This window comes from Zophobas morio, unplaced genomic scaffold (genome assembly GCF_036711695.1).
Source record: "Zophobas morio isolate AGI-343-1 ecotype UQ-CSIRO unplaced genomic scaffold, CSIRO_AGI_Zmor_V1 ptg000002l, whole genome shotgun sequence".
Classification (NCBI taxonomy): domain Eukaryota; kingdom Metazoa; phylum Arthropoda; class Insecta; order Coleoptera; family Tenebrionidae; genus Zophobas; species Zophobas morio.
Window position 1 is genome coordinate 27,167,858 of NW_026972107.1, and position 16,675 is coordinate 27,184,532.

Genomic DNA, 16,675 nt, shown 5'->3' on the forward strand with positions numbered 1-16,675 from the left:
TCGGGACGGGCTCCTCCTGGTCCTGGGACGGCTACCCTGGAACGAACAATCGTGCGGGGACGGTGTAGCAACACAGGAGGGGAGCACGGCGGCGGAAAACAATGCGTGCTCAACGGTTTCGGTTTCTTGCTTTCACAAAAAAAAAAAAAAAAGAAAACGTAGACGTCGGTACAAGTTTTCGCTCGGAGGCAGTGATTCAAAAACGGGTAAAGCCCCGAAATGGTACTTACAGCAGTACGACGGTGATCAGCGAATCGGACTGCACAATCTGATCGATCACAGCTCCGAAAAAGAACTTTTCCTCTTCCATTTAAGCGAAAGACTCGAAAAAGAATAGGCCATATCCCCGGTCGCGGATTCGCCCCCGTCTTTCGGTACAGGCCTGGGTTTCCCACCCGCTAAAATTTTCTTTGTTACAAACAGTTTTTTTTTACTTAATAAAATAAGGTATTCCTGAACTTGCGGTGTTGAGTTTTCACCCAAGTGATTCAGGTTTTTGGAAAAAAAAAATCAAAACATTTTATAATTTAACTTTGAAACGGCAAAACCGAATGCTTTGAAATCTCGCACACTGTCGTGTTTTAGGTTATCATAATCATGCAAAACCGATTGCTCTGAAATCTTGTAAATATTTTAAGGTTATCGTAATCATGGTAAATCGTTAAGTAAAATTTATTCGTTTATCCCCTCCCCAAAAATTAATGACGGTCATCTCAAAATTTTGCCAAATATATCCTGTTCAAAATGTGCACAGTATGACGAGTCTTATCACTGCATTAAAAGTTTTTACATTTTTTATACAGGATGACTGATACAAATTAATGAACGGATCACTTTGGGAATACAGTACTGTTATCATCAATATGGTCCCTTGGACCACATGAGTAGTAATGAAAGCATTAAGATTGCACTTACCTTGTAGCGGATTGATTTATAAATTATAATGGATAAGGAAATAAAGACGAGTTACTAGCTTCGTGCATTTTTATTACTTATTAATAACGTTTTTGTACATAAAAAAATCATCAGTCGGCTTTTTAAAATAGCAACTTTTTCACATTTGACAAAAAAGTAGCTTGAAATTACAACAAACTACATGAACACTATCAGCTAAATAAGATCAAATAACCAATATTTGAATAATTCATGACTAGTATGTCTTATAGTGAAATATTTTTATGGAGTCATCCATCACAAAACGCCTGAAATTTATTTACAATAAAAATAATCTTTGGGGTACTCACTTACAAAAAAGAGCTGGCAAAAGAGTATTCAAAAAATTAAATAAAATTCTATCAACATACACTAGGTGACTACTAAATTGATATTTTACATCTCTGAATATAACTGGACAAACAAAAATCGTTAAAATTTCTAAGTTCATTGTACAGGAAATAATTCGCTCCGACAGTAATTAATTAATATTAATTACGATCTGAAACACCAAACAATTTCAACAACTACTGGTTAACCTTGATAATTCAATTAAACTTTGACTGGCTCGAACTTTTTTTTGATTCTAAATTGTTTTGATTTCACTCAACGCTACAACAGAAAAGACTTAACTTTAATGGCAAGCTAAAGTGGAAGTTAGTGAAGTTAATGAGTACAATAAATCCATCACGGAATACAACGAAAATATGATTTTACAATTCTCTGGAAAAATGGTACAGTTCGTAACTTCAAACTGTGTAAGCGTTTTATGTACTAGCGCGGTTCATAGGAACACAAAAAAAGCTCAATTGAAGTTGCAGTCCTCGTTTAAATGTAATACTTTAAAAACATTGAAGCTAATATTTTGGTCCTCCTGTACCCTTAGGGTAACTACTTTGTACCATGGTACCCGAATTCGTGGAGGATATTTTCGGAGCTCAAATGTCGACAAGGCAGCATTATAAAGCTGACTGGGAGTCTAGGCGGCTACTGAGACAAAAATTGAACGGAAATAACCTATTGTTTTTTTTTTCATCGTCAGCAAGACTTTAAGCAGATTGAAGAGACAACAAAGACGTAAATTTACCTTTAGACAGCAAATCGATGAGATGAACCGGTCTAAGATGACATCGTTTTAGGGTTGTTTTGGTTGTTTTCTGGGTGTACTCTAATGGTACTCGCACCCTTTATTACACAAAAGAAATCAGGAATTCACTTGTATTAATCTGACGACTTCAAATGATTATTTCTGTAATCACCATATACTTATTTTTACAAGTCTAAATACATGTGGGAAAGCCAAAAATGCTAGTGCTATTCATAACTAAATATACAAATATGTAACATCAAAACAATTTTATCAAACAATTATTAATTCTTTAAGATTTACGTCGTTGTGCAACTTCTAGCGGTAAATTGGAAGGAAAATAATATTAGGCGTACGGGAATTTAGTAAAATGTGTTTTTTGTTTATGTAATAGTTATTGGTCTTTTGATTATCTTGAGCTAACAATTTTTTTTATCCCATACTAATTTATCTTCTTTTTGTAACAAACCCCTTTTAACCATTACGAAAATTATATCTGTTTTACACATTTATAAAACAAATTTATTATTTTAAAAGGTAACCAATCTTTGTAAAAGCATTTATATAAATGCATAAGTAGTCTTTCAATTTATTTACACTTTAATTTACTTATCTTTGAATTTTTTTCGGATATTTGCATTTCTTCTCAATACTTAAAATAACAAAAATGTAAATGTGAGTCTTAAAGAAAAAAAGTAAATTCAATTTCTCTACTGCGTCCAAATGGTATAGTTAAATTAATACTCCTATAATTTTAGGATATTCTGAAATTTGCATTAAAAATAATGCAAAAAATTAATTGAACCGAAGCCAAAATCTGAAAAAATTAATTAGTAAGTAATTTTAAAAGTGCATAAAACCAAGCGTCTAATATTTTAACAATTATTTTTTGTCACCCTTGAAGTAATTATTTAAATTCAAAAGAGTACATACATTTAAACTACTAAAGATACGAGCAATAAATGCATTATTCAAAACTATAAAAACGTATACCGCAGCTCATTAATGACGTATAACAAGCATTCACAAATACAGCTAGGAATTAAGTTTTTGCAGTAATCCTTTGTTTTATTCACCTTAAAGTAATTCTTGTGTTCAATTTTTGCAACTTTTTAGGATTATGGTTACAATCTATATCAATAGTGAAAAAAGTATACAAGAAATGCATAAAAAATTCTTTAATTATGGTCACCTTTATATCGTGTTCTTGTTACGCTAAGTTTCACTGTGATCACATCATGTATTTAGTCCGTAAAAAAAATCCTAAATAAATATGGTGACGACAGGAATAATTCACGATAAGCTGAAGTATAGCAAAATCTGCAGAGTAACATTAGGTTTGCTACGGATCTGAAACTTGTAGTTTCACGATTGTCTGGTCTGTTTGACTTTAACTTTACAAATTGAAACTGTGGCTCTCAAGGATCATTTCACCGAATTTCGCAACACAAATACTGGAAGCAGCTATTTCAAAATTGAGCAAATGTAAATGGAAAATGACATAATGACAATGCGGTATAATAAATATATGAAAGTGAGAACTCAAATCTGAAATAGCCACTATAAAAACACCCGATTACTAAATACAAATTTATATATTTGTAAATAACAATATAAAGAAAACTCTAGTAAACTGAGTGAAAAACGAAAATGAGAAAAATCCCGTTTACACTTAATGAGTAGGCGTCGGCCTCCTCTTAGGTCTTGTGCGTCCGAAGTTTCTCATTTCCGACATTCCTCTTCGGGTACGATCATTTAAACTGTAACTTGCGGTCTTGCGTTCTTATTAACGACATAAAACTTATGCTTCCTGCCAAAAATCCCCCAAATAACGGCGATATTTTCGATAACTAAATTGAAAGGTATCACGAGCACGGCTCCGCACAGACAAAGCAAAAATCGTCCCAGTCCGAACCTGTAAACCGTGAACGACTTGATTACACCGAACACAAACATGTAAATATTCACAGCACCGATGAACGCACAAATGAAGTCAATGATGGGCGGGCATGGTATGGGGAACTTGGACGCCAACACTAAATTAGAAACCGAAAGTGGTAACGTGATCCACGAGTAACACGAACATGCTAAGAAAAGTTTATGCTTGAGCGGGATGGCTTTGGAGTGGACAACTAAGAGGATTCCCTGGACCCAGCGTTTCCGTTGCTGAATGAAGTCCCAGAAGGTGAAAGGAGATTTCTCCCACATCTCGCCTTCAATGAAGTTAAAGCTGTAACCTTGGCTATAGGCCTTCATGGCAAAGAAGCAGTCTTCGGCGATGGATCCGTCAAGGCCGTTGTCGAAGGAGACTTCACGTTCGGCGTTGAACTGAAACAAAAACAAAGTTCATTATCCAAGAACTTTGACGACTGTCGATGATTTAAGCAGTTACCTGTCTTCTACTTAAACAAATTACAAAAATTACAAATTATTTCTACAATGACAACATAATGGAAAAAGTAAAACAATGTGAATAACATAAATGCCGATATTTGTAATTAGTGCCTGCTTCTCAAATTAGTAAAAAATAAAAAAATTGGCCGAAGATTATTTCGACAGAGTTTTCCTCGCCCTTGATGTATAGTCCGATAAATCTCACTTCTCTGAAACATTATAAAATTTGATTTTGAGATTTTCATTTTGTGATTACTTCTATAAAGTAAAAAACAGTGTCGTAAGTAACACCCCGCAGCTCCCGCAACGCGTGGGCGCGATCCACGTAAGTGTGGACAATATGAAATATGTTTAAAACAGATAACCAACGGGAAAAATGAAGATATTCTCAATTTCTCAGTACATGCTGTAACGAAGCGAATTTTCGTAGGCCGGAAACCGTGACGCGTACCGCGAGAGCCGGGGGTAAAGCCGCGATCGCCGCGCCGCCGCGGGGGAAGGATTCTTGTCTGAAGCTTCAGGGTGTACGGAAGTGTTGTGGCTGTGGGGAAAAAGAAGTTTAAGTTGTGGAAAGTGCAGTTTGACCCTCCGACCACCGTAAGTATTTTTTGGGTCGTCTGCCCGTTTAAGTATCGGTTTTCGAATCGCCGCCCCCAAGCAAAAACCGAATCAGTCACCGGTTTTTTTTTTGTCACTGTCAGAAGTCGAAACCGTCGTGCACGTGTCGTTACCATCACCGCGCTCCCCTCCCGGGTCGCCGTGCCGTCTTCGCGCGATTTCCAGGTCTCAAGGTCGCCGCCCCCAAGTCCAGGAGGAGCCCGTCCTGAAGGAAGTCGCCGCCCAGGAGGAACGACCGTGCCGGACGTTTAATTCTTTTTGTTTAAATTTGTTGTAGTTATTAAGACTTTGCCGTAAGATTATTATTTTAGCCGTGTAGCTGGTGGCAGGGAATAAACCCGATTTATTGTTTAAATCCTTGCCGTTTTATTTTTATTCTCGTGTTTTCGCGGGCGCTCACTACCTGATATCCGTGTCTCCGGCTTTAGAGCCACCCCGGTGGTCCCTCTCCCGGAGAGAGAGCTGGCGCCCGAGCGAGCGCCGCTCCTGACCGAAGGCGCCACCCCCGGCGGCGTGAAGGTCGCCGCATAAGCTTGGTCGGCCAGACGTGTTTGTTATATCAGCGACACTAGTCGGCCCAAACCTTAGCACCCAGGTACGCCGCCACCACACGTTATCGGCGAGATTCCGGACCGTCACCGTCCGTCACACCGGAATTTCGTCGCAATGCTTAACTTTGACTGTTTATGTTTATTGGTACTTCGAAAAAATTTGACTATTAGCACGTTCAGATTACACGCATCAATGGTTAAAAGAAAATTAAATTTGACTGATTTTGTCTCCTCATAGCAGAACGAACTGATTCATTAATTAACCACACTCAGTTTTTTTTCTCTAAAACACTCATAAACTTGGACCTTTTTTTCGGCAATTTTGCAAAATTTGTCATCATTTATGTGTGTGTGACTTTTTTTCCTAAAAATCTGGATGCTAGAGTATAAACTCGACACACATTCATAAACCACAAATGCAGAAGTATTTTATTTTATAAAATCATCATCGAGAAAATATGAAAGTAACTTGTCGTTTGATGGACTCGATTACAATACTTCCTTAGTCTGCGCTCAGGAGGTAAAAATCTTTTCCATAAAAATAAGCATTAAAATTAAAAACAAATTTACTCATAAGGCATCCGTAACATTCCGTACGCAAGCTGATTAAAATGTTGGATCCGACCCTGTTCATCGCATTGCGAACACGATAAAAAAGTCCACTGGAACTGGTTTTTTGGTGCAGCCCATGATATGTTGCTAACGAAAACTTGTTGGAGATCAGTGGGATTTTACGTTCTGTTGGAGACAGTAGGCGAGCGGTTCTAAAAATTTTGTGTATCATGCGCAATGCGTAATCCGGAAAAATACTGTTACGGCGTTCGGTGAATAATAATCGGCGTGGGTAAAACTCAACAATTTATTTCTTACTAACTCGAATGAACTAACTATTACAGCAATTATGTACAGAGTAACTCCGTGGTTCACTCGACTGGACTGGCTGAATTGGCTGAATAACTTCGTTCCCGAAGGTGGCTTCCATTTAAACCGATATTCTTCTTCTTGCTATTTCGCAATCGAGGTCGTTATCGAATCTATCGCGACTTCCGCTTCCAGTGACGGCGGCCGGAGAAGAGCTTGGAAGCGGATGTCGCGACGGGTGTTCGAGGATAAGCCTAGAAGCGGTGGCGGAATGGGAACCACCGTCGGGAGCAGTTAGTGTAGTCCAAACAACGATAGCTGAATTCAGTCAATCGAGTCCACGAGAGTACAGTCAAATTGCGCCGGAATTATTTTCTACATAATCCCTGTGTAATAATCAGTCGTGTAATTCGAGTCATTAAGAAATAAATTGCTGAGTTTTACCTACGTCGATTTTATTCACCGATCATCGTAACAATATCTTTGGCCAAATTATAATAAATTGATTTTAACGTGTTTTCAAATCACAATTTTTATTTATAAAATCCAAAATGTAGCATCGATTGCAGTTGATCTGTTAATTCAGTAAGCATATTATTAACACAATTTAAAGCTCAAATACTTGGCAAACCGTATAATTTTTGTTAGTCATGGTTTTATCTCTGATACTTGCGTCAAACTTGAAACATTAATCCTTATCTCGGCTGTACCTATCGTAGGTAACAATGTTAAGTACATTATAATGACGTCACAACTTAAAGACTTAAGATATTTTATAACAGTATAATAGTATTGTGTCACTGCCCAAATTAAGGAAAATTTCCAACTGCACAATCGCAATAATTCCCCTTGTGTCCTAATACTACTTCTACCTACCTACCCCCTCCCCCCCCCATATTAAATGATTATGTCGATTTTGTGATAATACCTACACCTTAATAATAAATAAATAATAGCAAAACGCAAATATATTATAAAGATATAAACAAAAATCTAAAACAGGCATTATACCGACACTATTAATACATACATATATCACTATTTAAAGGTACATCACAAAAGTTTGTGTGTTGTCTTCCCAAAACAGAAGACTAAAATAATTAATTAAGCCACAATCGAACAAAATGTTCTGAAATTTATTATTATAATTCTTATTTTGTCATTATTACTTTACATTTTTCATAATTACTTGCGTATTCTCATATTTTTGAGAAAATGTTGTGACACGTTCTTAATTGGATCAATAAAAAATTTGTGATGACGCCAATAACGTAAATAATACTTGTCATAGCACAAAAGAAAATTAGTCACAGCGCATTACCAATGCAAGAAAAAACCAAAGTGATAACAGCTGTGAAGGCAGTACGACTCCGCAATTACGACTGATAAATTTTTGTTGTGCACTTTTTCGAAATCACTGAGATAAATGTTATTGTTAAGCAGGTACGTGACAGAGCGAAAATAGCACATCTGGCGTTTCTTGAGGTCCCAACTTGACAAACAAAATCATAAAAATTCCTCGATTCTTTTCGGTGAAGGGATGAACCAGCGTCAGTAGTGGTAGCTTACGCTCGGAAAGTAAAAATATTAATAATGTGAAAAAATTGCTGCACAAATTGCAATTTCCAGCTGCACAAATGCATTTTTGAACTGCACAAAATGTGTAGAAGTGCACATTAATTTAGGCCCTGTATTGTGTGCACAGTTTTATTTCTAATGTTTACATATATTTTAGATCTTCTGAAAGTAGATTTTATAATTAAGTTAGTTTGCAAAAAAACGCTTTATTCTTTGGAATAATTTTATTTGCTACCATGTTGTTATTATGTTTTGATACATGCAAATTTTTGGACACATAAAAATGAAAGAAATAAAGTGACGAATGTTCGAATAACTGAAAAGCATAGAAAGCTTTTACGTTTTAACTACTGCAATATTAAATACATTATAACTATTATGAGTAGAGCCAGGCGGTCCAAATTTAAACGCTGCGAATTGACCCCTATTCCGGCAGGCCAGTGGCTTGCTTGCAGCCGACGTTACGTATTTGCGGAGAAAATTACGCGAAAAATAATGTTAATGGCATGTCAGATGATGATTTTAAAATTCATATTCACGAAATATGGGTAATAATAATTCTAATGTTCAGGTGTCCGTCTCGTTGACAATAAAACTATTTGTGTGAATTATCAAAAATAATCCACAACTGGAAAGCGAGAAGCGAGCGAGGCAAGCGGCTGTAGCGATCGGCACTGCGGGCCGATAGTGGGGGTAAATAAATTTCGACCGCCTAGATCTAATTATGAGTAAAATGACTGGAAGGATTTTTTTGTTATGGTCAAATACAAGTGCCATGCATTATGTCAGTTGATTTTAAAGTTTCCAGTGGAGAATAAGCAAGGAACAGACGAAAAAGGAAAAGTTACATTTTCTTTCTCAACGCGATGATTCAGGTAAACTGATATTAAGAGGTTTTCTGTAGTGGGCTTTATATTTTACAATCCCCAATACGTTAACAAATGATCTACAAAATCACCCAACGTATGTTTGTGTGAAGTAGAGCTCTTCACGAAAATATTTGTTTTTGTCTGCATCCTTGAGGAAGCTTTGTCAACCTTTTTACACACTTTTGATCAATTTATGGCGGCAGATTACCAGAGTAGAAGTGCTGAAAATTTCCGGGTGTTAGTAGGTCAATTAATCAGAAACTTGACACTTGATAAATTATTGTAACAAGAATTCTAGTAGAGCAATGTATCTTCATCATTTTTACTTCTCGATCGTAAGCGACTCTCTAAATTTACGTTTGGTCGACCTTTCATGACCCCTCGTTTTTCCCTACGTTTCCTTTTACCAAAATGTCAAAGTTAACTTGATGATATTTTTTTTAATGAACACTCGTTAGTTTAGTCGAGAATTTGAAGTTGATGTTTTTTTTAGGAACATGTCATATTGTTCGTAAGTTTCTGGAACAGTCTGATCATGTCAGTCAGAATAGGTTAGCACCAGTAGGTCAGAGTAGAGTAGGTCAGTTGTTAAGTGATGTGTGGATATTACAGAATAATAGCAGACGAATTTGTATGTTATTTATCTAATCAATGCACATCATTACTTGGTCTTACTACCCGTAATGCTAGAAGTCTGAATGCTGGTCATTTCCGGATCAGTGGTGGGTCCTAATAATAAAACGCTAACCAAAAGTTCGCTGATCATTCCTACCACCAATGGAATGACGTTATTTCCAAAATTTGCAAGGCGAGGGAAGTTCTGCAGAAATAATCTTCGAGCAATTTTTTAAATGTCTGCAAACAATGATCAAGTTTATTTGTATCATCTATGGAAACACGAAGTCTCATTTCCGAAATTGTTTGTGTAAATATTGACGCTTGCATCTGCAACTACGTAGAAGTTCATACGGTTTCATTATACTCGTTACATGTGCAACAATACCAACAATGCTAATAACGAATAAAAATTTCCACATGTTGAGGAAGAAAGAACTTGGTATTGCATGCACTGTGACAGGAAATAGCACAAAGACGAGTTATATCCGTCCGGTGGCTAAAACGCATGTGTAATCAATCATTTCAAAAACTATACAAACATGAAGCTAAAAGGCTGTTTACCATTTTTGACAACACAAGCAAAACGAATGAGGGCTTGTTATACCTAATTTGAGAGATCTGTAAGGGCAAGTGATTAATTGTAAAAAGGAAAATGAGTGGTGAACTCTTGGTTATTCACAATCACAACACATTTTGTATTATTCAATTCACACACAAATAGACTTTAATAATGAAAGTGTGCTGGATTTTGAGTTAATCTATCGTATCGTACAAAATATGCATTACACCATTGAAGCCATTATTTAATCAGATCGCCCGTTGTATAACCCTATAACCCATAGTTTATCGAACACATTAATTGGCAATGTCTACAGCACAACATTTTTTTAATGTTTATTCTCACTATGTGACGTATTACATCTTAAAAGAAACATAAACATGTAATAACATCATCTACGTAGTTCAACATACCTGTCTGGTTTAATGAAATTTGTGTGAAGACTAACAGCGGGCACTGGAAATGATTTTTAGCAGTCTTGCAAATTCTGTACTGCTTTTACGGTCTGTTAAAGTGGCACCGACCTCATGCCGAGAGCATAAACAACCCTAACAATGAGTGATCAGGATAATACCACAAAGTGATTATGATAAAGACATTTATGAGTTGGTAAGTTTGTACAGGCCGGTATTAAGTCCCCCACTAACTAATTATCTACCTATCTACCTCCCTACCGACCTCTGCCAAATTTGCTGGTGCATAAAAGCGTCTTTAATGAACATACAAGTTATTCGCGAGAAGTTCCATCTCTAAAAAATTCAACACGCAACAAGAAACACAGTTTCAAAACCATCATTGATATTTTACACTATATTTTTTTTAAGTATACTAAACTCACTTGACATTCACCTAGTAAAACTTTACAACTCCGTTATTTATGGATAGTAAAAATCCTCTCTTTGACTTAGAAGGGTGGTTTGGCTTAAGGCGCTGAAGTCATAAAACTTTTACTACGTGTAAGTCAAGTGAGTTAAGTGTAACAACATTGACGTTGTGTCAGATCCTACGATCATATTAAAACTGACATTTCGTCAGAATTGACGCAAAGTGACGAGCTCTTGTATAAAATTTGTTTATTTTATATTTATTTGTTTCTTGTCGTAATATAGAACACGTATACGCGCCGGAATAAGTAATAAGACTGATAAGTAAACCGATGGTTTTCTACACCAATAATTAATTATTAACCGATGGGACTGGTAAATGCTCCATAAATGGGACAAAATAATTAATTTCCTCTGTTTTTTAGCTTGCTTCTGTAGTTCCCTATTATGGAATTTCAATATATAAAATATACTTAATCGCACAAATAATGACAAAAAGGTAATCGTGGGGGAGATTACTACATGGATGCTTGTATGTTATTAAGGCCAGCTGATTTGTAAATTGTCTACCAACGTGAAGCAAAAGTGTATTATGTTCAAATGAAGTAACGAAAGCATTTTCTAATTGTTCAGTGTAATATGCAAGTACTTTAATTAACCCAATCATCATCATTAATCATCATTTTGTCAAAAAATACAAATGCAACATATTTCTGGTTTTTACTATTTTTTAAGAGAAAATTAATGACTTCGTATACGTGTTTAATTTATATAAATTGACAACGCAGAGTTAAAACTCCATCCGTGCGTCCCTGAGTCGACGCACTCTTTTTTTTTATTTTAATCTAACAGTTGATTTATTTCCAAATTATCAAAACTAAACAGCAAACTATGTTTAACTTAAAACAGACATGATGGTATGTACATATCAAATACTACTTGAAATTGTACTGTTGATTACGTTCTGAATTTTTCAGGCTCTTTAGCCTTCAAGTATAAAGCACCCCTGTCGGGTTTATATTACCCCTATTATGATCTTATTTGTTTAACTGTATAATAATGGGACCTGCTATATATTAGTTTGAACCTGGATTACTGCGAACATACTAGTTGGCTCCGGCGGCTACTTTTGAATCTTAAGCAACAGGTAAATTGGCTCCGGACTAATAGGTAAATTGGCTCCCGCCAGATGCATGTACTAGTTGGCTCCCATCTCCTGCTGCCTGCATGACGGGTAACGCAGAACTGTGGTTGTTTTCACAAAACCTAATATCTAATGCCAACTGAAAAATTAAATTTCATTTAAAGTTGTTATTTATAATTTTATTCGTTCATCATTGCAACGATAAGTATTTAAGAAAAACAACACATATATGTTCGAACTATTACCCCTAATAATTTTAACAATTTATTTACTATTGCTTGGTAAATATATATATTTTTATTTTTGTTAGTATTGTATTTTGCTGCAAAAGATAAGGTAAATATAAACCAAAACAAAATTGCTGAGCTTCTGTCTGTTTAATTTTGAAGTTTCAGTCGCTTCGTATGTTCACCACTTTGTTCTATTATTCGAAGCATTCGTCTTGATGTACATACGATTTACAGCCACGTTTTACACACTGCCAACGTATAACACTTTGAGCTAACACTTGATGAAAATTATATTTATAATTATTACCCAATTAACAGAACTGTTTTCCCTTTTCCACTAGTCATTTCGTCCAAACAGTCCATTTTGTAACAATTATCTTAAGCGCTTGGGCACAAGAAAGTTTAAGAAAAAACTGATATTTTTCGACCGGAAATTTTGTATTTGTGTTGAATGGGCATTTTCGACCAGTGCAGATAGTAATAAAAGTATAGAAATATTTACTCTCACCGTAACGATTGTTATCCTCTTACTTCAAAGACCCCGCAAATCTGGGAAATACCAGAAAACCCCTTTGTAACTACCTTACCGCCACCACTTTCTAGACATAGAAATTTGATGACTATGGAATTATATGTTCCTGTAATTCAAACAACACATCTTTTCCGACAGCAGGAAATAACGTATCTGCAGATGATCCCCTCACCGTAGGAGGTACCATAAAATCTACCTTCCTTGCACCATCGGAGGCAATTTACCAATACCCATTTTTCGGCAGAGGGTCAAATACCGTCCGCCGGAGCCAACTAGCATGTACCCGGATTACTATACAATCAGACTTAAAATAAACACGCAAAAAAATATATACAATTTTCTACAAATTATTATATAAATACGCCCCTAGGAACCCACCCGAAACGGTCGGATATCAAGGATAAAAATCGGTAACAGGTCACTTTGAGTCTACCAAATATTTACTAGTGGTAGTCATAAAGTGATTCACTCTGTTTCCCAATACTTGTAGAAAAACTGTACTAAATAGTTTTGATTTTTTTTATCCGATAACAGTTTGGATATCACGGTTTATTCCAATATTATTTTATCTGATAAAGTATTTGAATATCACTGATGTCATGTACATTTCGAGTACACAGAACGACATTGTTGTCTTATCAGTATGAATCATTCTAATTTTAAATGGATTAAAATACCAAAGTGTCGCTTTAATGAAATGTGTAATTTATTGTCATTTAAAAGTGGTACGTAGTTAAACATTGTTATTGGTCAGTTTAAATAAAAAAAACATTTCCAAACTCATTTACAAATTAATGGTTAATAGAGTCAATGCAGAGGACCCAACTGTAGCAAATATAATATAATTAATGAATGAAAGTTGTTTAGAACTGATGTGACTTAATGCAAAAAAAAAAACATTCTCATTTCAAAGAACCCAGCTCGTCAAGCTGTACTAATTTCTTTCGTCTTCTACGGGCAGTGACAACAAAACTAGTTACTTTCCCCTTTATTTTTTAAATTTTTGAGCGTCACGCCTCATTGATAATATAATAATGGACGTTGATATTATCTTTATAATTACTATATACGAAAAACATTTGATGAAATTAATATTGTGTGTGCGTCAAACTTGATAGAAACTTTTTCGTTTGATTCATTTTTAATATGTGTACTATACAAGTGACAAAATACGCCAGTATAGCTGAGTGACTGTAGTATACACGGGTACGAAATGTGTGTGAATTAAATCGAAATTCAAATTCAAAATTAAACGATGACAATACATTAAAAATTAGTCAATATTAAGCACTAAATAAAACAAACTTAAATCTTGTTAGGCAATAATTTCAAAGTAGATTTGTATATGAAATTCCTGGTTGTTTACTTTCGGTTTCTATATTCATTTTGTTATGGATTTCTCAAATAAAATTTCACATTTATTTAACGAGATATAACCTGCCAAAAAGGGAAGCAGTACATGACACTCATTGTTTTTTGAAGACCAATATTTCGATTTTCCAATAGTAACAGTAACTACTCCGGAAACCGAGCAGCCGCTGTTTCCGAGTCTCCTTTCCCTCTTTTTTATAAGCCACATGTCCAAAAATACAATTGCATGGGTTTTAGTCCTCACTATTCCATTTTTTTAAATATTCATTACAATTTATACCCCAAAATTATAACGTAAAGGTTGCAGCTGTTGAGGAAGCAAGGACAAATTTTTCTGCACCGGTCGTTACTTAGGACACTAAAAAACGATAGATCCTTTTAGAAAGCGAATTAAACAGCAGTGTTTTCTTTTTAATCGAAGAAAATCACTTTCAATTTTTAAACTAAAATTGCAAAATGTGCCACTTAACCAAATACATTAAACTAATACCGAAAATGATGTCACTATGGCTTGAAATTCCATTATCTAAATTGAAATATTAGTTTTCGCAAAGTGACGTTGCCGGTTTAGTCGTTAATAAGATTATTTAGCAGGTGGAATTAAATATTTTCTCAGAGATTTTATCAACTATGCAGAAATAAATAACAGGTTGGTCGTTCCACTATTCGGTTATTAATCAGTATATTAGCTGATTGCATAAATATTAACAAGCTCACGGTATTGTCGCTGTAGCAATCGCAAGGCGATCAATAATCCTGGAGCCAATATAGATTTCGTGTTTTAATGACAATGACGTTCCATTAATCTACTGACCTATTTCAAAACGGTTAATCTTGAATGACACTGTTCCAAAGGATGAACTGATTACTAGCAATTTCATTTAAAACTTTTCCTAATTCATCCAGCGATGTCACACAATGCTGTATGTTCGTGGAAAAGTAATGTTCAAAGTTGGCAACCTTGCAAAAAATAATTCGTATTTCGGAATATATTGATCGCTGCTTTTATATTACTCTGAAATTTATTTCCGTGTGAACAATTTTCATACGCACGTCCGGGGAATAGATGATTTTAAACGAAAACTTTAATAAAACATCCGTTTTATCAAAGCGCATATCTTCTAATCGACAAATTATCAACAAATATTCATTATCAATGACGGTCAAACGGCTATAGCCAGTAGCAAACTACGGATTCACGCACCTTCACATGTAACGCTCTAGTACGCCCCGCGACAATTCGGCCCCAATCATGAATATGAAACCAACACACATGACTTATCTGTCACTAATTATTAAGAATAGGGTTTCCACCCCCTAGCCCACTTCTCGTTGGTCAGCGGTTCCAGCACGACGTTATCGAGTCATCTGAAATCGCCCTAGCTGTACAGTTTAGCCCCTTAGAAGGTGCTAAAGCCAAAGTGGAGAGGACACCTCCACGTCCAAACGTCACTGTATTTCCTCCAGAAACCAGGTATATCTCCCAAGCTAACCAATAAACGTATTCTCTGTTGCTTTCGATTGCTATCAGTCAACAGCCAGGGCACCCCTTTCACGGCTTTCACCCACCTGCTGTGTCATGGGCCAAAAGCGCCTCACCTGAGTACACCCTCAGTGCCCAGGTACATACCATGGTATCTACTGCTCTCATGACCAGGTTCACTCTGACCTGCCACCTTCTCTTATCAACAGCTTAACATCCAATTACTATGTTTGAAAGGCTCTGCTAAACCATCACACCACATCTGGATATTCATGCCCATTCGCTACTTTACACTTACTCTGACTGCCTTATAATTCGACTTACCAAAGTCATACTGCTTACTCATGACATGTTTAGGAATTAGCATCTTAGTTACAAAAAAATATAAGTACACATCGATATAAGTACCCCCAAATAAAGGTGAATATTCAGTAAATCATGTCAAAATACGTGTTTTAAAATGCTTGCTTATATTACATTACGCTGTGTTGTATCGCATAAAGAAAATAACAATGACAATTATTTCATTGCACATCACTCGTTGTCAGTATTCTACCCCAGTACAAAACTATTTGCATCATCTTCCAGGTCATCCGGTGAAACGTAAAATGGTCGTACCGAAAGTGGGTCAACGACTAACCCTCCTGATTGGCACATCTGGCGTCCCAACTTGAAATGTTCCATTAATTACTTTCTTTTATGTCATCTTTGCAGTGTTAATTGTTTTGATCATCGGCCACTATGTAAATCTTCACTTGAACTACGTCTTCTTAGAACAACCCTTTCGGTGCAGTCTCGAATGACATGACCAGATTTTTACCAACTTTTGGAGTCGAAGTGTGTGTTTTTATTCTAAATTAACAGAAGTTAATAAATCCGATTTTCCACACATCGATGACTATTTTGTTTCTGCCACCAGCCAAAACTGAGGTGGTATCAAATTGCCAATCAACCATGGATATGTGAAGAAATTTAATTTTGTAATGGTTTCTCTCCAATTTTTTGACAGCAAACTCTGTATAA

The 16,675-nt window shown here is 35.8% G+C and overlaps 1 protein-coding gene across 1 annotated transcript in view; it reads right to left on the reverse strand.

The window, feature by feature from the left end:
- Nucleotides 1–3,596: 3,596 nt before the first annotated feature.
- The window catches only part of LOC135132295 (beta-1,4-mannosyltransferase egh), a 30,959-nt gene continuing 17,880 nt past the window's right edge, over nucleotides 3,597–16,675 (reverse strand). The window contains exon 2 of the mRNA XM_064060345.1: nucleotides 3,597–4,348. Within this exon, the coding sequence (XP_063916415.1) occupies nucleotides 3,776–4,348 (573 nt within the window). The 3' untranslated portion in view covers nucleotides 3,597–3,775. The remainder of the gene's footprint in view (nucleotides 4,349–16,675) is intronic.